We start from the raw sequence: 23818 nt of genomic DNA, 5'->3' as shown, positions 1-23818 counted from the left end.
TGTCCTAACCCTCCAGATGAGTATCGTCCCCCCCCCTTGTGCAGTCTTCCATGCTCCTCTAATCCTGCCTCCGCACCCCCAATTTCATTACTGGGAGAGGGTGAGGAACTTGGGGTTCGGCCGGGTGATCCTGGGGGTGAGCAGCCCTAAAGGCGTGTAGGTTAGCAAACAGACACCCCCTCGGCCTCGGGCCCGTACTCCGGGCCACTCTGCCCCCGTCGATGCCGATGAACAGGACAAAGGGAAGGGGCAGCCCCCTCTGGTGTCAGCTTCTCCAAGGGAAACGCAACCCATCCCGGACGCAGCCAGGCCCCCTCCCCACCCCCTCCGCATCTGGCAGGGGTCTGCCTTATGGAGGCCGGCGAGGGGAGTCGAAGGAAGCGCCTCCATTGGTGAAGAAACACATCGAGCATTTATTACCAAAGGGAGGGAGGGCGTGTTGGGGTGGCGGAGGGGGGGAGAGGCATGAGGCTCTCCTCGAGGGTCGACCCAGCAAAGAGGGATGATGGAGCCAAAGAGCCGATCGACAAGGCAGCCACCCCACCGCACCCCACGGATGTGGCTCCCCATTGAGGAACTCTCTAGGACCCAGGGGAGCAGCGGGCGCTGCACGTAGCACACGTGTATTCGCTCCCGCATTTCTGGGCCAGCCTGCTGCTCCCCCCACCCCACCCGTCCAACCTTGCAGCCATCACTCCCCTTTCTCCGCGGTCCTGACACCGCCCCCTCTATTATCCCGACTTCTCCATTGCCCCGCGCCCTTCTCTCTTAAGTATGCGCTAGGCAACTTCTCCAGCATAGCAACAGCTTAAGGGGAGTCTTCGCCGTCGAGCCACATGGGATCAGGTCTTTTAACTTACAGCGCCACCCTGAATTTCGAGGGGACGTCGTTTCCACACTGCCGGGGGGGGGGGCGGGTTTGCCAGCTCTGAAGCGTGGGCCCTTTATCCAACCGGGTCATCTTCACAAAGGAAGTTACTGAGGACTGAAGGCAAGGCGTTGCCCCACTTCCCAGTACACGCTGTGGGTGAAGTTTAGCACAACTGTAATCTAAGTTAGTTGCTGTGTCTACAGAATCAGGGAGTGGTTTTTTATGATGGATTAATAAAAAATTAGCAAAAAGGGCATGTGTTTGTGTATTAAAAGCTACAGTGGAGCACAATCCTTTGTATGTTTACTCCGAAGTAAGGGCCATTATGCCCCAAAGTAAGGCTCAGGTAGCAGCACAATTCTAACCACAGAAGCTCAGAAGTGAATCCTATTGATTTCAGTGTGGCTTATTTCCAAGTGAGAATGCACAGAATTAAACAGATGTAAACAAAGCTTTCAACAAATGCATTATGCTAAGAAGGCTTTTGTATGATCATGATAAAGGTCAAATATATGTGCCTGCATTAAAAAAAAAACAAAAACCCCACAGCCTTAAAGTCCTATTCCTCCTCTGTAGACTTTATACTGAGTATCTACCAGATATCCAGTGCTCAGCACTGGATATTTAATGCTACTTGATATTTGGCATTCAATATTTATTAAGATATTTTAGGCTGTATTTTAGGACTAGGATTCTGACAAGGAAGCTTCTGTTACACAAGTAGTACAGAATCATATTTAATAAAAATACAAAAACCCCATAGAACATCTAAAAACAATAGAAAAGCCACAGAAAAAGCAGCAGATATAATAAATAACTGTAAAAGCAACAAAGCAAAATAGTGACAAATAGCAAGGTCAATTCAGCACATGCTACCATAGTCACACTTCCTGAAAGACCCTCTTTTATTCAATTGTTTGCAGCCCTGTCCTCTTTGGCAATTGGCCACTCTTGAAAGGGGTAAGGTAGGATTAAGGAACCAATCAACAAACATCTGCATTGCTCGTAAAAAAAGGATGCACCCCACAATCTAAAGCACTCACATTTTGAAATAAAATTTCAAAATCAAAGCTGAATTTTTAAATTTCAACTGCTGTTGAAATCTTGAGAAATTCTGTTTTAGCTTTGTTGCAGACATCTTTCCAGCTGACTCCGAGGCTCAAATAATTCCAAGGCAATCTCCTCCTGCAATAAAAAGCAGCAAACAGAAATGGCCAACATATTATTGATAATCCACTTCCCCCACTGACTGGTTCCCTACAACTCCTATATAATGGACCAGACATTGGCTTCAAATCCCAGCCAGACTTATTCATTCTGTTCTGTGTCCTTAGATACAGGATGGGGAACAAACTGGTAAGTAAAAGGAGGAAGAGCAATGGATGCAACTCTTAGAAAGGTAAAGGGATCCCTGACCGTTAGGTCCAGTCACGGACAACTCTGGGATTGCGGCGCTCATCTCACTTTACTGGCTGAGGGATCCGGCCAACAGCTACAAAAGGCTAAATGCCAACCACTAAAAAAATCAATGTTTTCTCTACATACGACTCTCCACCTGTCCTATTTTGCTGCCTGAGGCGAAACAGAAAGATGCTCCCTTCTGTCAAGGCCACGCTTACTGAGGTTAAGCGGCAGTGTCTTCTGGTGAGATCTTGTGAGGTGGTAGGCAAGGAGTTTGCAGTGACGCCATCCCATGGGATTACATCACCTGAGGTGGCTGCTTCAGTCCACCTCATGGGCAGGCCAATCTTGCCATCTACGCATGCAAGAGGCATTATCACAGTTCAAGGACAATAAAGCACACAAAAAGTGCCAAAAGGAAGGCCAGTGAATGTCTGACATTGTTTTATTACATTTCTATCCCACTTTTCTTCCATTACATAAATTGCAGCAATGTAATGGGATTTGCAGGCAGTCTCCTATCCAGGCCAGTTAGATCTCACCAGACTGAGATGTGCAAAAGATCACCAAAGAGGCTGTGCCATATGCCTTCAGACCAAACCCTGTAAGGATGCTGGGTATTCAGAGTAAAATGGTGTGATTATTTTATCTATAGATAGATATAGATATTGGTTCCCCCCCCCCAAAGCCTACTCAGATTCTCACACTCCTGTGTGGATGGTGCTATTTTGGCTACTCTATAAAGATCCATCCTAGGAGGATGAATTTATGCTTAGAAGTAGGATGTATGGAATCTGAAACCAATTCGAAAATAATCCGATCTTTATTTCTTTGCAGATTTGGGATTAGCAACAACCAGGCAACAAGAATCTACAGGAAACCATTTGTAGTGTGTATAGTAAAACGACGATTTCTGGCAAACTAGTCAACTCATCATAGAAAAAAAATCATATACCAGATCTGTTCTTATTCACGTGTTCCACTAGATGGCAACATATAAAACAGGATGCTTTTGCTTCTAATGGTCAAACGTTAGGACACAAAAAGTTTGCCCAGGCCAGCACAAAGCAAGCTGAGTGACGAATGGCATGGGATGTTAGGCAGTGCGAGTTTGCTCTCTCTCTCTCTCTCTCTCTCCCTCTCTCTCTCTCTCTCTCTCTCTCTCTCTCTCTCTCTCTCTCTCTCTCTCTCTCTCTCTCTCACACACACACACACACACACACACAGCAGCCTCAGTTACAGGTAGGTAGCCATGTTGGTCTGCTGTAGTCAATACCTATCTTAAGAAGTGTGCACGCACACGAAAGCTCATACCAATGACAAACTTAGTTGCTCTCTAAAGTGCTATTGGAAGGAATTTTTTTATTTTGTTTCGACAGCAGCCTCAGATTGGGGAAGAAAAAATATTCAGTGGCAATAAGAAACAAAAATCTAAGAATCAAACAAGCCACACATACAGAGGACGTCCTCCTTCACATGCTTTTATCAACACTTGGATTTGTGGAGGGAGTTTTTATCGGCAGCCAGATATGTATCTACCCTGGCAGGATACAAGATTCACTTTAAAGCAACAAGCTATGCAAACACATCTACATTAATGTCCTGATATCTCTCTTGTAACAGCTCAAATAATCTTCCCCTTAAAGTGGCCTCTGCTTAAGAAATGGATAGGTTATCTCTTAGGAAACTTTTTGAATGTCTGGAACTTATTTTCTGGCTATGTGATTCAAGGAATTTATTTCCCTTTCTCATTCTATGATTCCCAGAATGCTTGTTCTGCTTTGGCAGAAAGGTGTATAAATGGAGCCCGGACAGCCCCGTGGTTTTCCACGGATCTGAGGGCAATGAAACAATCGCTGAGACGGCTAGAGCGCTGGTGGCAGATAACTCATTCTGAATCTGACCGGACACGGGTTAGAGCTCAATGTCGAGCCTACCAAGTGGCGGTAGCGACGGCGAAGAAGACTTTCTTCACCGCCTCTATTGCATCTGCAGAAAACAGTAGCAGGAGACTTTTTTCAGGTGGTTCGCAGTTTAGTGGAACCACCAGCTCAATCACATGATCCCCTGCAACGATTTTGCAAAGTGTTTTGCAGATAAAGTCGCTCAGATTCGGGAAGAGGTAGACTCCACCATGGGCGCAGGGCCGGGTGCGGGGGAGTGTTGGAGGTCTGTCTAGTGCAGTTGCGTGGGATCAATTCCAATCTGTTACCTCCGAGGATGTGGACAGGCTGCTTGGACGAGTGAAACCAACCACCTGTCTCCTTGATCATTGCCCATCCTGGCTTATAAAAGCTAGCCGGGAAGGGCTGGGCGATGGGCTTTGCGGGTTGGTGAATGCTTCTCTCCATGAGGGAGCCTTCCCAGACCCGCTGAAAGAGGCGGTTATTAAACCGCTTCTTAAAAAACCATCTTTAGATGCGGCCAATATGGCCAACTATCACCCAGTCTCAAATATTCCATTCTTGGGCAAGGTGATTGAGCGAGTGGTTGCTGAACAACTCCAGGCACGCCTGGAAGAAGCGGACCATTTGGATCCCTTCCAGTCGGGATTCAGGCCTCATCATGGGACTGAAACTGCCTTGGTTGCACTGGTTGATGATCTCCGGCGGGCTAGGGACAAAGGTGAGAGCTGTTTCCTAGTCCTGCTGGATTTCTCAGTGGCTTTTGACACCATTGACCATAACATCCTCCTGGGCCGTGTTCAGAAAGTGCTGGTGGGGGATGAGTGTTCAGACCACTGGGCTCTCACTTGTGGGGTGCCTCAGGGTTCTGTCCTCTCCCCCATGCTTTTTAACATCTACATGCAGCCGCTGGGAGAGATCATCAGGGGGTTTGGGCTGGGTGTTTATCAGTTCTACATTGGCTCCCAGTACGTTTCCGAACACAATTCAAAGTGTTGGTGCTGACCTTTAATGCCCTAAATGGCCTCGGTCCAGTATACCTGAAGGAGCGTCTCCACCTCCATCATTCTGCCTGGACACTGAGTCCAACACCGAGGGCCTTCTGGCGGTTCCCTCATTGCGAGAAGCCATGTTGCAGGGAACTAGGCAGAGGGCCTTCTCGGCAGTGGCGCCCGCCCTGTGGAACGCCCTCCCATCAGATGTCAAAGAGAAAAACAACTACCAGACTTTTAGAAGACATCTGAAGGCAGCCCTGTTTAGGGAGGCTTTTAATGTTTAATAGATCACTGTGTTTTATTTTTCTGTTGGAAGCTGCCCAGAGTGGCTGGGGAAGCCCAGCCAGATGGGTGGGGTATAAATAAATAAATAAATAAATTATTATTATTATTATTATTATTATTATTATTATTATTATTATTATTAATGTGGCAAATAAATATCCTTAACATCTTAAATGCTGCACTATAAACATTAGTTTTTAATATGTATTGCATTTTTATTTATTTTTGGGGGGCAAGGAGGTTGCTAGTTATTGTAGAGAAAATAGACATAACATTCGCAATGTAGGTTTGCCAATTAACCAGAAAAGAGCAGGCGGGGTTGCATGTGTACCTTCCACAGCAGTACCTTCTGTTAAAAACAGCAGGTGAAAGTTTTTCATGGGCCCAGCCAGCACAGCTGATGGGAGCTGTGGTTCAAAACGTCTGGAGGGCACCAACTTGGAGAAGGCTGTGAGATAACAATTAACTCCAGTGACTGGGTGTCTCCCTTCTGCAAACCCCTATGCTGTGTAGAAAGAAAAAGAGGCCAGATCTCACATAGTATTCCACAAACATTCTGCAATATAGACAGATTGAGATGTACCTTTACACAACCTAAGAAAACACACGTTTTGTGGCTACTTAAAATCGTGACTGCATGTATTGTGTTTTACATAGGATAAGTCTTTTGTTTGTAGCCAGTTAAATTAACAAATAGTTCCAGTAACTGCAACATGTCTCTACACATCATAAGAGACTGTTTGCATTGGCTTTGTGATGGCAAGTAGCTGATTTATCCAGCAACCATCAGAAAATAAAATACTTGCTAAGCAGAGCAGCCTTCATGCAGGAATTTCAACCAACTACCAAGTATGTAGCTGATAGTTTGTATGAATGGGACCCAGTTATCTGAGACCAAACATCAAAAGTATTTTCTCTGTCCATTTGGGGCCTAAATAAATTTGCAAGTAAGGGCATTCAATTGCCACAATGCACATGGAATTTTACGGTAGAAAACTCATTCTGCCAAATAACCTCCTGGGAACAAATGAATTTAGAAATGGAGAGCATCTGTTTCTGATCAGGCCAAACCAGTTTTGGTAGGCACACAGCCTACATGGCACTGAGTCATCAACTGTGGCACAGGTTTCCCTTGTACTTTCACCATCTATAATGGACCTCATTTATCTCCTTTTTTCTTTAAGGCTGCTGCAGCTTCAGATGTGCATGAATGAAACATGTATGCTGCATATTTAATGCATACATGCACATGAAGATGAGAGAATTTCTCATTCCCCTCTGAAAACTGATGTAGTCCCACTGAATGAGGATCAAGAGCCAAAACTGGCTTCTGGCCTTGTACTAGAACTTAACTGGGTATTGGATTCCACACACTCCCCCCCCCCCAATGTTTTAAGAGATCTGGATGTATTAAGAGGTAGGCAGCAAGTGCAGAGAAGAAGAAGAAGAAGAAGAAGAAGAAGAAGAAGAAGAAGAAGAAGAAGAAGAAGAAGAAGAAGAAGAAGAAGAAGAAGAAGAAGAAGAAGAAGAAGAAGAAGAAGAGTGTGAAGCAATGGCTAAAGTGTTTTACTTAGGCAAGGGTGACCCAGCTTCACATTTCGTCTCAGTCACAGAGCTCATGGGGTGCCCTTGGGCCAGTCATTCTGGCTAATGGACTCCAGAGGGTTATTGTTGTGGGGAGTAATAGGGGGAATATCATCATCTTATTGTTTGGCAATCATTTGAAGCTGAGTATGATTGTCTTCCATAAACACAGTTTTAACAGCGAGTCTGTCAGTGACTGTGGAGGCCACTTCTGGATCCCTGCACTCCTTGGAGTAAGAGGATAGGAAAAGGAGGCTCACAGGTTCACCAACCCTGCTTTAGTCATTTGTATGGCAAGAAGGATTAAGTTCACAATTTCCTTTCCTTTCCCTCTTCTAGTTCAAATTCAGTTTATTTGTTAAGATCTGACAACCGATGTGTAATATGCTGGTCTGGGATTCCAGACCTTCAAAGAAACCTACCGTAGTTGCAGCCATTTATCACCACGGCACGAAAGTCTCTTGAATTAATGTGGGCGACAAGAAACCAGACCACATGGGCCATGGAACAAGAAGCAACAGCGGCAAAAAAACACTTGACGGGAAATGATCAACACAGGAAGGAAGTCCTATCATGCTTTTGGCAGCACTCTGTACACAGTTATAAAAACCAACAAAAAAACAAAACAATGTCCAAAAAGGCCTCCAGTGTGTGTATTTGTATGTTTTAAAAAGTATCAACATTTATAAAGCAACAGTCATTACCTTTTGGAAGTAATAATTGGGCTTGGGGTTTGCTTCAGCTTTAGCTAGATTTTGAAGCTGTAAGGATCACCACTATACACCTTCACCTGGGAGGAAGCCCACACGGTGGCACATATTTTTGTGTAGACGTGGCTAAATCCACAGTTACTACATACTACTATCAGTATGCAGATGATACTCAGCTCTACCTCTCTTTCACATTGGAACCAGTGAAGGTCATTTTGGACTCACAGCTGTCCATGGAGGCGCAGGTCAATTCTGTGTCCAGGGCAGCCGTCTACCATCTCCATCTGGTATGCAGGCTGAGTCCCTACCTGCTCGCAGACTGTCTTGCCAGAGTGTTGCATGCTCTAGTTATCTCCCGCTTGGACTACTGCAACACGCTCTACATGGGGCTACCTTTGAAGGTGACCCAGAAGCTATAACTAATACAGAATGTGGCAGCCAGACTGGTGACTGGGAGCAGCTGCCGAGACCACATAACTCCGGTCTTGAAAGACCTACATTGGCTCCCAGTGCTGACCTTTAATGCCCTAAATGGCCTCGGCCCAGTATACCTGAAGGAGCGTCTCCACCCCCATCGTTCAGGCCAGACACTGAGGTTCAGTGCCAAGGGCCTTCTGGCGGTTCCCTCGTTGCGAGAAGCCAAGTTACAGGGAACCAGGCAGAGGGCCTTCTCGGTAGTGGCACCTGCCCTGTGGAATGCCCTCCCATCAGATAAACAACTATCTGACATTTAGAAGACATCTGAAGGCAGCCCTGTTTAGGGAAGTTTTTAATGACTGATGTTTTAGTGTGTTTTTATTCTTTGTTGGAAGCCGCCCAGAGTGGCTGGGGAAGCCCATTCAGATGGGCGGGGTACAAATAATAAATTATTATTATTACAAACATAGGCTCTAGGACAGGGTAGGCAGCATGCAACATGTGGCCTAGTTTCATACGGCTGGAGCGGTGTTGGTGGAGAACAGTGGCAATGGCAAGGGTGTCAGAGTATGCTGTCAGGAACAAGAGTCCAGTGTCAGATGACTTACCAGGATCCAAAAGTGATCAAGTGGCAGAGCTGGAAAGCAAAGTAAGGAATGAAGGCTGAAGAAAAATCATGATCAGAGATCAAGCCACAAGACAGGACTCTGCTAGAGCAGCATGGTGAGAAATGCAGGACATGCTAGGGCTCTGGCAGGCCTTGTTCAAGAAGGAACAAACAGAACAGTGGACCATCCTTGTGGCCAATTGATGCCTATAGGTCACAAGCAGGGCTTCCAATGAGCTAATCCAACTGGAAAAGGAAGTCCTTTGGCTCCTCTTCGGCTGGAAGGAGTCTAATGGGAAGCCTGGGCTGAGAGAACCAGGTCAGAACTAGAAGATTCTTCTCTAAGAGTCTCATGCAGCTCACCACAGAGGGCAGCGCTCAGCAGTTCTTGAGAGAAGGGGTTGGCCAGCTTCCCTTTTGCTCCGACCCCGCCTTTTTTTTTTTTTTTGCTTAGGACCCACCTACTCAGTCCCAGTATGCTTTACTTTCTTTACAAGTGTATTGCCATATAAAGTAATTTAGGGGATATAATGCCTCTTTGATATGCAAGGTTTAAGAACAAGATGCTGCAGTATTTGCCAATTTAATCTAGGCAGAGGGATGTGGGTGGCACTGTGGTCTAAACCACAGAGGCCAGGGCTTGCCGATCGGACGGTCAGCGGTTCGAATCCCCGCAACAGGGTGAGCTCCCGTTGCTCGGTCCCAGCTCCTGCCAACCTAGCAGTTTGAAAGCACGTCACAGTGCAAGTAGATAAATAAGTACTACAGTGTTTCCGTGTGCTCCTCTGGTTTGCCAGAAGCGGCTACTGTTTTGCCAATGTATTTCCTATGAAGGCATTGATGCTCCCTGTGACATAGGAGCACCTCTCCCCATAAAATAAGCTGAAGGAAAAATAAAGATGCCTACAAAATTATTACAATCATAAACTCCCCATAGCCTTCTGCAAAACTGTTACTGGCTAAACGTACAAGGCTAAACATACATCGAACCCGTTCTGTTCCGTGCCTCCACTGAAGCTTGGGCAAATAAGAGCATGACCTATTTTCGGGAGTCTTAAGCTTTTTTCTTTTTGTGCCAGGAACAGCATGTGACTGGAAAGTGACATATTAAAAAAGGCCTTGCCTGCTTTAGGCAATGAGAGAAAATTATTAACAGGGAACTCAGACTGTACCCACACCATCACATCATAGCTCTGTGAAATGTGGAAATATAAATACACACCAACAGCATGATGTGTTTACAAAAGTGGATCTGATCAGAAATGTAGTTTTCTCCTCCCACAATCCCCATTAACAAAGTTTTTAAAATATTCCAGATTTTTTAACATCAGGAATTGGTCAGCAATAGTAACAAAGACAACATTTATTAGATCTCTGACACATTGCCAGACAGTAACCAGTGGCAGAACTCCACAATTTAAGTGATCTAGTCAATTATATGTGATTTTAAGGCCTACCCCCTGCCTCCTCAGACATTTTATATGATAACTAAGTAGAATTTGAGCAGCCATGTGCCACAAACAGACCTTCGATACTATCTGATTACTTTAGATGTGTGCATGCACACGAAAGCTCATACCTATGACAAACTTAGTTGGTCTCTAAGGTGCTGTTGGAAGAATTTTTTTATTTTGTTTCATCTTACCTGGGTTCTTCTGCCAGCTTCTCTTCCCCTTTTCTCATCTTCAACACCCTCTTTTGTCCTATTGCATGTAGTATCTTGTTCTGGAGGTGCATTTTCCCTCCAGTGGGTGAGCAGGTTGTGAGGGGCTGGCCATTTACTCTTTTGTTTCTACTTTTAATTAGACCAATTACAACAGTTAAAAGTTTTGGTTCTTATGGCAATTTGGCAATTCCGAATAAGCATATCTAGGAATGGAGTATTTCATTAGCTATAAGTAGAATTTATATGCACTACTCACAACAATGATTAACATTTTCAAACACGTTGGAAAACAGCTTGGCTTTTTGTTTGTTAACAACTACTTGCTAGTGCAGGAGCAAGCAAATTGACCACCGAAGCTTGTTAGTGGCTAAGCCACCAATGTAACCCAACTTCTTCCCAATGATCTATCTCCTCTCCCTAAAATCTGCCTGCTTCAAGTGTTTAGGGCATGTAGCAATGAGACAAGTACTCCATGTTAGTAAATAGCAAGGTGGTTTTTTTTGTTTTCATCCAGCTGAATGCTTTAATGCTTGCATCATCATCAACTGGCAAGATACTCAGTTATAAAAGTGTTTATTCCAAGCGCTCTGGCATGGAATGCCAGGTGTACTGTTTACATTTGAGATTTGCTCCCCATTTACTTTATTACAAAGTAGCAAATGGTAACAGCCATATAACAGACATGCGTGCAAGTCTAATACTCCTCGCCTTCATCATCACCATCCAAGGAGTCTGTGCCCACTTCTTCATAATCCTTCTCAAGTGCAGCCAGATCTTCTCGGGCCTCCGAAAACTCCCCTTCCTCCATTCCTTCTCCGACATACCAATGGACAAAAGCACGCTTGGCATACATCAAGTCGAATTTGTGGTCCAGGCGGGCCCAGGCCTCTGCAATGGCTGTGGTGTTGCTGAGCATACAGACTGCACGCTGGACTTTGGCCAAGTCGCCACCAGGAACAACCGTCGGAGGCTGGTAATTAATACCCACCTAGAAATACAGACAATGTAAAGTTTCCTATATCACAGTAATATCTAATTTGTGTGCATTTGCAAGTCAGAAAGGAGCTGCCTCTGTACACAGGCCAGCAAGCTCAAGATCACCTTGTGTTAAGAACACCGGGGCTGGAAGTGTAGAACCTCACATTTGTTCTAAAAATCTTTTTATCTGGGCTCCTTTCCCACATTGATTTAAATGTAAGAGATGTCTAGCTATATCAATTTCCTGAGGGGTATCCAGATACGTTCCCCACAAAATAGTATTTGTGTTATGGGCCAAACTTTTACCCATTTGCAAAAGTGCAATATTTTGTGCTACTATTCTTCACAACTAGCATAGTGGGGAGCTCTTATAACTGACACATGGATGGGACTTTCAGATACCCATTAGAGCAGGCACCCCCAAACTCGGCCCTCCAGCTGATTTGGGACTAAAACTCCCATCATCCCTAGATAACAGGACCAGTAATCAGGGATGATGGGAATTGTAGTCCCAAAACATCTGGAGGGCCCAGTTTCGGGATGCCTGCATTAGAGCAAAGGGAGGGTGTCTCTTCTTCCAAAGGCTGCATACTCTTTCTTGCACCCTGTTCTCCTCACCCGGTGGGAAGGATTGACAAAGAGCTCTTGCCAGAAGTCAGAACAGAGAGATTTTCTACCTCCTTCCATTTCAGCTTTCCTTTGTTTCCCACCCACTTCTCTCATGTGGCATTAGACTGAGGGATGCAGGCTTCCCACCCCTACATTAGAAGCTGAAACATCATTAGTCATCGACATAATTCTCTTTTCTCTACAGGCCTACATCATTTTATAATTCTGTTAGGAGCTAGTGCTCCCATTTTAAACTACCCCCACAAAACAGTACATTAATCTACCATGACTAACATTAGAAGGCCTTTTTATATTGAAAAGTCCTGATTGTTAACGTTCGAATCAGCTTTAGTTAGTTCATATATATGGCAAGCTGGGTATTGACTGAGTATTTCCACCCTCCTTCACGTAGGTTCTGCAAAAGCAGAAAATGGTAGATGCCCTCCCACCAAAGGTGGTGATCCAGTTCAGGGGATGGCTGCATGCCTTTAGGGCAGGCATCCCCAAACTTCGGCCCTCCAGATGTTTTGAACTACAATTCCCATCATCCCTGACCACTGGGTCCTCTTAGCTAGGGATCATGGGAGTTGTAGGCCAAAACATCTGGAGGGCCGCAGCTTGGGGGTGCCTGCTTTAGGTCACCTTAAGACTGAAATACAGTGAATTAAGCCTGCCTACACCATTTGTAAAATTATATACTTGAGATGTGCTTATTCAATCACCTATAAATCTTGACATGAAACAGACCAATTGAATGCAATCAGCAGCGCTTACCTTAAAACCAGTAGGGCACCAGTCAACAAACTGAATGGAACGCTTCGTTTTGATAGCGGCAATGGCAACATTGACATCCTTGGGGACAACATCTCCACGATACAGCATACAACAAGCCATGTACTTGCCATGGCGGGGATCACATTTCACCATCTGGTTGGATGGCTCAAAGCAGGCATTGGTGATCTCAGAGACAGAGAGCTGCTCATGGTAGGCCTTCTCTGCTGAGATAATGGGGGAATAGGTTACCAGAGGGAAGTGGATTCTGGGGTAAGGCACCAGGTTTGTCTGGAACTCTGTCAGATCCACATTTAAGGCGCCATCAAATCTGAGAGAGGCGGTGATTGAAGAAACAATCTGACCAATGAGGCGGTTGAGGTTAGTGTAGGTAGGCCGTTCGATGTCCAGATTCCTACGACAAATGTCGTAGATTGCTTCATTATCAACCATGAAGGCACAGTCAGAATGTTCGAGGGTGGTGTGGGTTGTAAGGATGGAGTTATATGGCTCAACAACAGCAGTTGAAACTTGGGGAGCTGGGTATATGGCAAATTCTAATTTTGATTTCTTTCCATAGTCGACTGAGAGGCGTTCCATCAGCAGAGAAGTGAATCCTGACCCAGTGCCACCTCCAAAGCTGTGGAAGATCAGGAATCCTTGCAAGCCAGTACACTGGTCAGCCTGGGGGGGGGGAAGGGGAGGAGAAAGGACATTATAGCAGGCTAGCAATCCTAACACTTGAGAATGGGTTTTGCCCATTCACTTTTCTACCTTCTTGTGTGGTATTCTGCCCAGCAGCAAAAAGTTCATTTATCGTTCAAGTCAACCACTAAGCATTTGTAAGAAAAAAACAGAGACCAAAGGTAGAACTCTTCAGCAGGAACTGTGAGCAGTTCCCACACCAACCAAACAGATCTGCCAAATGGAGGTAGATATTTCTTATTACATGGAGGTCACAAGCAATGCAAGTTCATCAACTGAGCAGGCCAGGTGTATTTCAGTCACCCAATAACTTACATTCTCTGGGCAATCACAGCTTACAAATTTTTTGAACCCCCCACCCCGCTTCAGTTCTCTAACCCAATACTATTTTATACATAAAAATTGAGAAAGCTAAAATCTATACCAGGACCAACAAATATTGCAATCTAAATATTTTAGAGAGTAAGAAAGCCATAGCCCCCAGAATTCTCTTACTGTAGTTATCTATAGCCTCATTCCTCTTTGACTCAATTCTAAAACCATGTGAGATGAGACCAAATCCATAAAAATGGCAGAAACCAATGTAAAACATTGCATTAGTTGCCTTACATGGACCTCCTAGACAAATACGTAGTACAGTGGCTAGGGAAGGAAGAGGGTATGTTTGCTCAAGTCTTATTAGTTTAACCCATGGGTAGCTAGACTAAAGCGCAGGGGCAAGATCCAGCCCAATCGCCTTCTAAATCCGGCCTGCGGATGGTCTGGGAATCAGCATGTTTTTACATGAGTAGACTGTGTCCTTTTATTTAAAATGCATCTTTGGGTTATTTGTGGGGCCTGCCTGGTGTTTTTACATGAGTAGAATGTGTGCTTTTATTTAAAATGCATCTCTGTTATTTGTGGGGCATAGGAATTTTTCATTCCCCCCCCCATATAGTCCAGCCCCCCACAAGGTCTGAGTGACAGTGGACCGGCCCCCTACTGAAAAGGTCTGCTGACCCCTGGTTTAACCACACCAAACCTGTCACTTCAGGACTGCCACATGGTTCTAAACAGAGTAAAAAAATACATGAAGCAACAGTCTGTGTTCTAGTAGCATCAAAAGTTAAATACCCCCCCCAAATAAATTTAGATGGAGCTACAAAAGAGCTCGAGGATATTTACATTTTTACAGGCACAGATTGACAGATGAACACTGAACATTCAGAATTAGTTTTGAAACAGGGCAAAATGTTTCAATGCAAGTTTGACTGTGCAAATGCAACAGAACTTACCAGTTTCCTGACGCGCTCCAATACGAGATCAATTATTTCTTTGCCTACAGTGTAGTGACCTCTTGCATAATTATTAGCAGCATCTTCCTTGCCAGAAATCAGCTGTTCAGGGTGAAAGAGCTGTTTATATGTCCCAGTCCGCACTTCATCTGAAAACAAAACCACAAGTTATTGTACAATAAAAAATGAAACAAATAAAATTTACAATTTTGTTTGTGCTTGAAGCACCCTAAGTAGTTTTTCAGGTTTATAGAACTTGAAGAGAACTTTTTTTCCTGCTTATAGGCACTGCTAGAAATTGCCTAGCACAGGTTTTGTTAGTACAGTACAGTGGTACCTCGGTTTATGAACACAATTGGTTCCAGAAGTCTGTTCATAAACTGAAGCGAACTTTCCCATTGAAAGTAATGGAAAGTGAATTAATCCGTTCCAGATGGGTCTGCGGCGTCCATAAACTGAAAATTCGTAAACCGAGGTGTTCGTAAACTGAGGTTCCACTGTACAAGAACAACGGATTTTTAAACAATATACTGTACATAGAAGTATAAACAGCTGGCAACAGTATCCAGTATGTGGGTTAAAATTATTTTCCAGCTACAATTTAGCCATGCTAGTCTGTTGTAGCAGAGTGCAACAAAGAGTCTTGAAACACCTTAAAGACTAGTAAATATGTTAAGTGTTTTACCAGTTACAGTGGTACCTCGGTTTAAGTACACAATTGGTTCCGGAAGTCTGTACTTAACCTGAGGCGTACTTAACCTGAAGCGAACTTTTCCATTGAAAGTAATGGAAAGTGGATTAATCCATTCCAGACGGGTCCACAGAGTACTTAAACTGAAAATACTCAAACCAAAGCATACTTAAACCGAGGTGTGACTGTAGTTACACTCAGAGTAGACCCGCTGAAATAAATGGGCATGAAATAGTCCATTAATGTAAACTAGTCTACTCTGAGTAATGATTACTTGGATGTAAACTTTCACCTTTTAAGATGCCACAAGACTTATCCCGTCCCACCATCTGTAAACACTTTATTGTAAAAACTTAGGCAAAACTCCTGCAATCCAGTATTTCACATACCAAGCATTACAGATATCCACAAGTGACATCTTAACCCAGGCTACATGTCCATCCAAGTCACAGCAAAGTACTATCTAATTTCTCAAGGATTTCTGTATCTAAACTTAAACAATGATAAATACGTTGTCCACATATTTAGAAATACTGTGCCTTGCTCTGGCTATGTCTACAGTTAAGGTCACACAATGTGTTTATATAGCATCTAAAATACAGCAGGGAAAAACTGAATCCTCACAGTCCAGACTTTTTATTATACAACTGTCCCACATCCCATCTCACATCCATTCCAACCACACAGGCTGTATTTACTTTACCTATCACTGATGGCTCCAGATCCACAAACACAGCACGAGGGACATGTTTTCCTGCACCAGTTTCACTGAAGAAGGTGTTGAATGAGTCATCTCCACCACCAATTGTTTTGTCACTTGGCATGGTGCCATTAGGCTGGATCCCATGCTCCAAGCAGTAAAGTTCCCAGCATCCATTGCCGATTTGCACACCAGCTTGGCCAACGTGAATTGAGATGCACTCACGCTATGAGGAAGGGAGACAGACAGAAATGGTTAATGCTAGTTTCCTCCTCCTTTGTTCTTTGCTGAAGCTGAAATGTAAACTGCCACCAAACCCATGAAAAGGGGAACATGCACTTAAAGAGAAGCTGCCAAGCACAATTCAATTTACAGTTACTAATGTCCTGTGGGATAAAAAAAGAGAGGATTCAATAGTCTCTGTGTCCCATAACTGCCAACCTAGCCACTACTGAAATAGTACTGATAGCAGATGGCCCACCATTGATTGCATATACAATACAGTATATGAATTATTCAGCTGAAAACAAAAAAACCCATCTAATTTAGGTTGAAAACTCAGCTTGCCAAGAACCACCTCTCTAGCTCAGTCGGTAAATCATGAGACTCTTAATCTCAGGGTTGTGGGTTCAAGCCCCACGTTGGGCAGAAGATTCCTACATTGCAGGGGGTTGGACTAGATGAGCTCATGGTTTATTACATTAATTTCTGTACAATTAATTAATTTTGAATTTATATACCACCCTATACCCAGAGGTCTCAGGATGGTTCACAGAAAAGACCACAATGTATATAAAATAAAAACCCAATAACACTCCCTCCCCAAGAGCCACATTTTAAAAGGGTATAGGTTGTCTACTGATCAAATTATTTCCCAGTTACTATGAGTCCAATCTTGCCCAAGAAGGAAGTAGAAAAGGTTCTTGACCATCTAGAATCCCTGGAAGCTCTGCTTTTCTAGAACCAATCAAGAGAAAAATATTAGAAACCCAAGCAGCTTTAGCTTTGTAATTAGATTCCCATATATATTCCTATAATGTACTGTGTACAGCATTAATAATTTTTTATTGTGAGTCACCCAAGGAGTCTTGACTAAAGAACAGTATACAAATATGGCAAATAAAGCACAGATTAGTCCATTTAAAGAAAAAGTTGTATTTTTCCAAGAAAGTTGTCATCAGTTTGGATTGTGATGTTCTGGTGCAATCATCAAGCCAGATGGTGATATGTTACCATACAGAAATTATGTATCAATTGGGCTAACACAAATCCTAAATCTCTACCCTAGTTAAGGTTTTCCCCATTCCAGTTACTGTTTTTTTCAAGTTCCTCCTCCCCATGTAATTTAAATATTCATCTCTCATATTACTTGTTGACTGATGCTGCTTTTTCTTGGTTTATTTATTTTTAATGCAAAAAAAGTTAAGCTTGCCCCCAAAGTATTCTTTATCTAGAAATAATGATGAAGCTAACTCAATTAGCAAGCTATTAGTGCACTTTTAATTAGCTGTCCTAATTTGTTAACTTTATCCCGCTGGTGTCTCAAAGCTCAGGATATACTCTCTTGTAAGACCTATTTTGAGATATCTTACATTTAGATATTTCTCTCATCAATTATCCATACTAGGTAATTTTCTTCTAACACGGAAGGATAATGATCTAAAATGATCTAAATTATACAGCTCACAACGGTATTTCAGTTGTAGCTTAAGCAGCAGCTAATAATATATTTTTAATGTTAGTAAGCGCCTTAAATCTCATTCTGCTCTTTTCCCACAAAAACTTGTCTCCCCTTTCAGAAGGTCTCTTTCTTTCCACATTGTGTTGTTTAGTCGTTTAGTCATGTCCGACTCTTCGTGACCCCATGGACCATAGCACGCCAGGCACTCCACTTTCCACCAGGGGCGTAGCCAGGATCAAAACTAGGGGGGGCAAGCCATGGTCGTTCAGGGGCGGGGCCAAGGCACGGAAGGGGAGGGGCCACGAAGTGGGCGGGGCTAAAGGGCCAGCGGGCCTGATGACATCGTGGCAGCGGCAGCAGCGGCCACCTTGTGCTTCTGGGGCTGGTAGCGTCGGCGGCTACCCTGCTTGGCTGGAGAGGACGGGAGGGTCGGGCAGGCGAGAGGGGGTGGCAGGGCGGGCGAGGGCGAGGCAAGACACGGCCGCAGCCACGACGGCTCCGAGGTGTTGCTGCATATCAGCATAATATTTCAACCATGGTTCAAGCCCCACCTTAGGAAAAAAATCCTGCATTGCAGGGGGTTGGACTAGATGACCCTTGTGGTCCCTTCCGACTACAATTCTATGATTCTATTGATATATTACCATAGCATATGCATCATTCTGCTTTCTTGAATTGTCCTACTCCTAGGCATAGCATCCAGCTCCTAGAGGCCTAGGTCCCCCCCTCCCCAATTACTGGTAAATACCGTATTTGAAAGAGTCATCCCCCCATGTTGATGGGCTTTCTATGTGGGGCTTATCTGCCCCCCCCGTATTTTATTAAGGACGGAAGAGGGAGGGAAGGAAGGAAGAAATAGAGAGAGGGATAACTCTGCAGCAAGAGGACAGGAGGGTCGGGCAGGCGAGAGGGGGTGGAAGGGCGGGCGAGGGCGGGGCAAGGCATGGCCGCAGCCACGACGGCTCCGAGGTGTTGCTGCATATCAGCATAATATTTCAACCATGGTTCAAGCCCCACCTTAGAAAAAAAATCCTGCATTGCAGCGGGTTGGACTAGATGACCCTTGTGGTCCCTTCCGACTACAATTCTACGATTCTATTGATATATTACCATACCATATGCATCGTTCTGCTTTCTTGAATTGTCCTACTCCTAGGCATAGCAGCCAACTCCTAGAGGCCTAGGTGCCTCCCCCCCCCCAATTACTGGTAAATACCGTATTTGAAAGAGTCATCCCCCCATGTTGATGGGCTTTCTATTTGGGGCTTATCTGCCTCCCCCCGTATTTTATTAAGGATGGAAGAGGGAGGGAAGGAAGGAAGAAATAGAGAGAGAGATAACTCATATTTGTGGGTGTCTCTGGATGACGCTGTGATGCTGGAACTCTGCATGTACAGGAGCCTTGTAAGCAGCTTTCTCTCTGCTTGATTTACAGCAGGCATGTCCAACAGGTAGATTGTGATCTACCAGTAGATCACTGGATGTCTGTGGTAGATCACTGGTAGGTCACTGGCACCCCTAAAAAAAGCTCACCCAAAATTTTCCTCCTCCCTCAAAAAAGTTGAACTATGACCTGAAGCCCTAAACAAAAATGGGCCTCCCTCCCTCCTAAAAGAAGCTCAACAAGTTTGACCTAAACCCCAAAAAACAGGGCTTCCCTCCTTTAAAAAAAAACTCAGCAGCTTTGACCTGAACCCCCCAAAAGGGGGTAGATCACCCCCAGTTTTAAACTCTGAGTAGATCAGAGTCTCTTGGGAGGTGGCCACCCCTGATTTACAGTATACAGATGCAGGAGGAGGGGCAGACTGGAACACCAATGCTTTTTATAAACATCACTGTGTCCGTCAAAGCTACAGCCTCCCCCCTTTCTTATTCACTTCTTTTTAGCCTTGCAGAGCCACCTTAGTCAAATTGAATCCTCTGAGTCTGCACCCTCATTAAATCGCCAATAGAACTCTTAATGCTCCTGAATGCTCATTAACAACTCCCATTTAAGAACAATAGGGTGAAATGGTCAGCTATCAAATCTTGCCTGGGGATATATGCTCCATTGTCTTAACTGCTTAACGACTGGTAGCCACTTTGCTTTATTTATTTGATGTGTTTTTGTTACTGCTGTGTCCCCCCCCACCCAGCAAGCGGAGACTTAGCTGCTCTTGCTAAAGCAAAGCCCTTTCCACTTCAGTTTTTGGAGGGGAAAAGTGCTGGTTATGGTCTGTAAAATACATTACTTTTTTTGCTTCTAGGGGGGGGCAGCTGCCCCCTCCTGCCCCCCTGCCTATGCCCATGCTTTCCACATTGCTGACACCTTATTAGTGGTTCCTGGACAAATGGCCAAGGATATAGTGCATGAGGTTTAATGCCCCCATCATCTTTAAAGCTGAGTATTTGCTTAGTGTGAAAAGTGCCACAGGATTCTCAATTTCTGCAGCAAGCTGGGAGGCACAGAACAGGAACATCCAGTCCTTGGCTTCCCCACACTGAGAAAACAGCCTCATGGCTGATTCATGTTTCTGCTATCTGCCTTTCATCTCTTAAGCAGTGCACTTCAGAGGACACCCATTGAGAGTGGTGGTGGCTTACTGGGCAATCCAGCAGTATTGTCAGGATTTAACCCCAAGTCTTTTACTGCACCCCCCCCAAAGCCAGGGACAACTGTTGATGGAACGCAGGCACATCTCGGCTAAGGCAGAATGAAAAAATATGAAGCACAGACAGAAAGATGCTATAATCAAAGTAAGGGAAATAGGTAAGGGAAACCCTAGCTGGCAGTGGCTGTAGCTGTAGTAGAAACCTGCAAAAATTAGTTCAGTCGAAATATCATACACGGGAGTTGAATCATATCAAAACTGCAACCCTGAGTGTGTGTGCTTGTGTATGAGGTTTACTGGCTTCATAATGGAATAAACTCTCAAGAATATTAGGACAGCAGATAAAATCTTCAGTTGTTGATTAGAGTTTCCTTTGCCTAAGGAATCATGAGGAATGATCAATAATTTCTGTTACCTGTTACACTGCTCCCTGCTATTTCATGTCTGCGGGAGAAAAAAAACACATCTCTTCTTGCAGTCATTTAGTAACTGGCATAATTGGAATTGCTGGCAAGTCATTCTTGATGCAAGACATTTGTAATCTAAAATTCAACTAAGGCCATAATTTTGCTGGACAGAGTACAGCACTTTAGCCAGATATTAAGAAATGCCCTCTAAAACAGAATTCAGGTCTTTGTAGTCATTTCAAGATTTAGTGTCTATCACCATTACAGCAATGTTTCTCTTGCCTTTTGGGTTTGTTTTTTTTGTATGTGTTCACAAAGTTGTATTTTGAGAACTCACTAGCAAAAGTGAAGGATGGAATGTAACAGGAAAGCCTGCCTGGTGCCAATTTTGAAAGAATGAAGTATGTATTTGTGCATGTGTGTACGTGTATACTGTACACACACACACACACACACACCAGTCAGTTTGACAGGATGGAGCAATTCACATTAAGGGATAACACAAAATAGCAATGTGAACTTTGGGCTAAAAATCAAAGAGACAGACTTAAAAACAACAACCCTAAAACCCCAGGATGTTGAAATACCAGGGAAGGGAAGGACTGAGAGAGGCAGCCATCTTCTTTAAAAACTTCCCACCATTTTGCAGCAATGCTGCTTTATAAACTTGTAAAAAGGGGAGCACAGTGAGTGGCCAACACAGCATCAAACTAGTTTTGATACCCAAGAAATCTTCCAGCACTCTTTAAAAAAAACCCGACAAAAAACCACTGCCTGGTCAAAAATAACCAATTAAGTCTTGAAAGGCTTAAAACGGAGGCAAGCAGGACAGAGGGTGGTGGATCAAAAACTCTTGCCCCTGCTGCCCCTCCTTCCCATTCTAGACAAAGGAAGGGGGCTCGGAGATGTCAGCTCGAAGCCTCCCAGACAAATGAGTCATGCCCAAGCCATTTTAAGTCTCAGCTTCCTTTGTGTCCTTTGATTTGATTTGAGAGCGTGTAGGCATCTCTTGCATATCCCCAAATGCATGTCTAGGCCCTGAGACGATTAAGACTGAGAATCTCAGCAACGGAGGTTTCAAGAGAAGCTGGCAGAAAGGACAAGCGGGGCAACTTGAGGTTGAGGCAAAACGAGACACTGAATCGGAGAAAAGAGTCCAAGTGCAGCAGCAGCTGTTGGCTGGTCTCCCACGCGAGGACTTTGGACACTGACCTTTTGCAAAAACCCGAAGCTCACCCCCCCCCCCAACTCAGCCTACACCAGCTGGACGCGCGACTCGGGCGGGGAACCAGGAAACGAAGAAGGGCCCGATCCTGCATTACTAGCTTCACGGAGGCCACACTTAGGGAAACCTGTGGGCCTTCCGAGATCGACGGGACCCCCCCCCCCCCACTGAACAGTCCTGCATCTCTGTTTCTATAGACAGCATAGGCTGCGGTCCTCACCACGTCTACTCAGAAGTAAGTCCCGTTGCATTAAACATGGCTTACTCCTGTGTAAGCGGGGATAGGATCGTTGTCTTAGCAAAGGCTTTCCGCTCTGTCAAATGCGCATTACACACCGATCTACAAGATGTTCCCCAACCCTCTTTCCCGCAGAGCAGAAAGAAGCTCCCTGAAGGACACGGAGAAGCCCTTCGACGTACCCACTCGCCCCAACGTCGCTAGCGCGGTACAGAAAACGGAAAGGAAAGCCCGACGGCATGACATTACGTAAGGCAAAGAATCACATAACACGCGCCTTTATTAAGAGGCACGGAGGGGGAGAGGCAGGAACCCGGCGGGAAGAAAAAAAACAAGCAACCCTCACCATGTCTCCGACAGGCTACGAAATATGTGAGGTTGTAGGTGCTCTGGCTTCAGCAGACGCGCTACGGGTCTGATCAGCACCACGAAAACAGCTGCTCTGATGACTGGGCATCCCTTATATAAGGGGCTCCGAAGGAGCGCTTCTCTCCTCGCAGCCGATTGGGCAGCGCCAGAGTCTCCTTGCCGCGCCCCACTGAATAGGGAGCAAAAGGGAGACGCCCCCGGCCCGCCACCATTGGGCAGCAGTTACGAATTTGCCCATTTGCGGACAGCCATAGGGTAATTCATAACAAGGCAAAACTGAGATACGAGTTCCCGCCAAACCAGAAAATGATCGGGATAAGAGCGAACCCCCCCAAGCTCTTTCTCTCGTGCTATTTCCACCACTGGCAGAACCTTGCTTCCCTGATTTTGGAAAATTTCCAAGTGCGTCGTCCCCCAGAGGCTGAGGGTTGGTCAGTTGTTTCTGGACGTGTGTCCCTACGTGTTCCTTGAGCAGGCAAACCTTCCGCCCACCTTGTGCCGAACCGCTTGCCGGAGAACCCTGCGCTTATCTTTTGGCTGCGCTTCTCTGCGCACGACTTGGCGACATCCCGCGAACTTGCAAGGCGGATCAGGCTGAAGAATGAAAAGCGGTGGGGTGGGGTTGGACGCGAATCTGACGGGTGCAAAGAGATGCACTGATTCATTACCGACACACTTCGAACCATCAATGTTATGGGAAACAAATCCACTTTAAATTAGGTTGAACCTAGCACTCTATATGGTTGTGATTCTTACTTCTCCAAGAGCTGCCGGGTTTCGGTTCCTTTTGGGAGCGGGAGGAGGTCACTAGATGCTCACTGGCACACTGTGACATTTGCATTTAGTGACAAATATGCCGGCCGCCCAGTTTAAACACTCCAGCAGATGCACAAAGGCCACTGCTCCCGTGTGAGACCTCCAAGGATGAGAGCAGGGTGGGTGGGTCAACTCTATATCAGCGATCATTAGGAAAGAGATTTTTAAAAACTGCCCTTGATAGAAATCTATGGTAGCGCCATACTTAGAATACCGCATATAGTCCCCATTGCTGTATTTCAGGAAGGATTTTGTAGAGTTGGAGGAAGGGATAGCCAACATGATTAGGGAACTGGAGTTAAGACCTTAACACAATTTGGAGC

General features: G+C 44.9%; 1 protein-coding gene across 1 annotated transcript; it reads right to left on the bottom strand.

Moving 5' to 3' along the window:
• Window positions 1-10119: 10119 nt before the first annotated feature.
• Window positions 10120-22802, bottom strand: LOC118088270 (tubulin alpha-8 chain). The gene is made up of 5 exons (XM_035121676.2): window positions 22657-22802; window positions 16172-16394; window positions 14778-14926; window positions 12802-13482; window positions 10120-11428 (listed from the first exon to the last, which is right to left on the bottom strand). The coding sequence occupies exons 1-5, from the start codon at window positions 22657-22659 to the stop codon at window positions 11135-11137; spliced, it is 1350 nt and encodes a 449-aa protein (XP_034977567.1). The 5' UTR covers window positions 22660-22802; the 3' UTR covers window positions 10120-11134.
• Between the last annotated feature and the right edge of the window lie 1016 nt (window positions 22803-23818).

Source organism: Zootoca vivipara, chromosome 7 (assembly GCF_963506605.1).
Source record: "Zootoca vivipara chromosome 7, rZooViv1.1, whole genome shotgun sequence".
In the NCBI taxonomy this organism is placed as follows: domain Eukaryota; kingdom Metazoa; phylum Chordata; class Lepidosauria; order Squamata; family Lacertidae; genus Zootoca; species Zootoca vivipara.
This window is presented reverse-complemented; position numbering and strand designations above follow the sequence as displayed.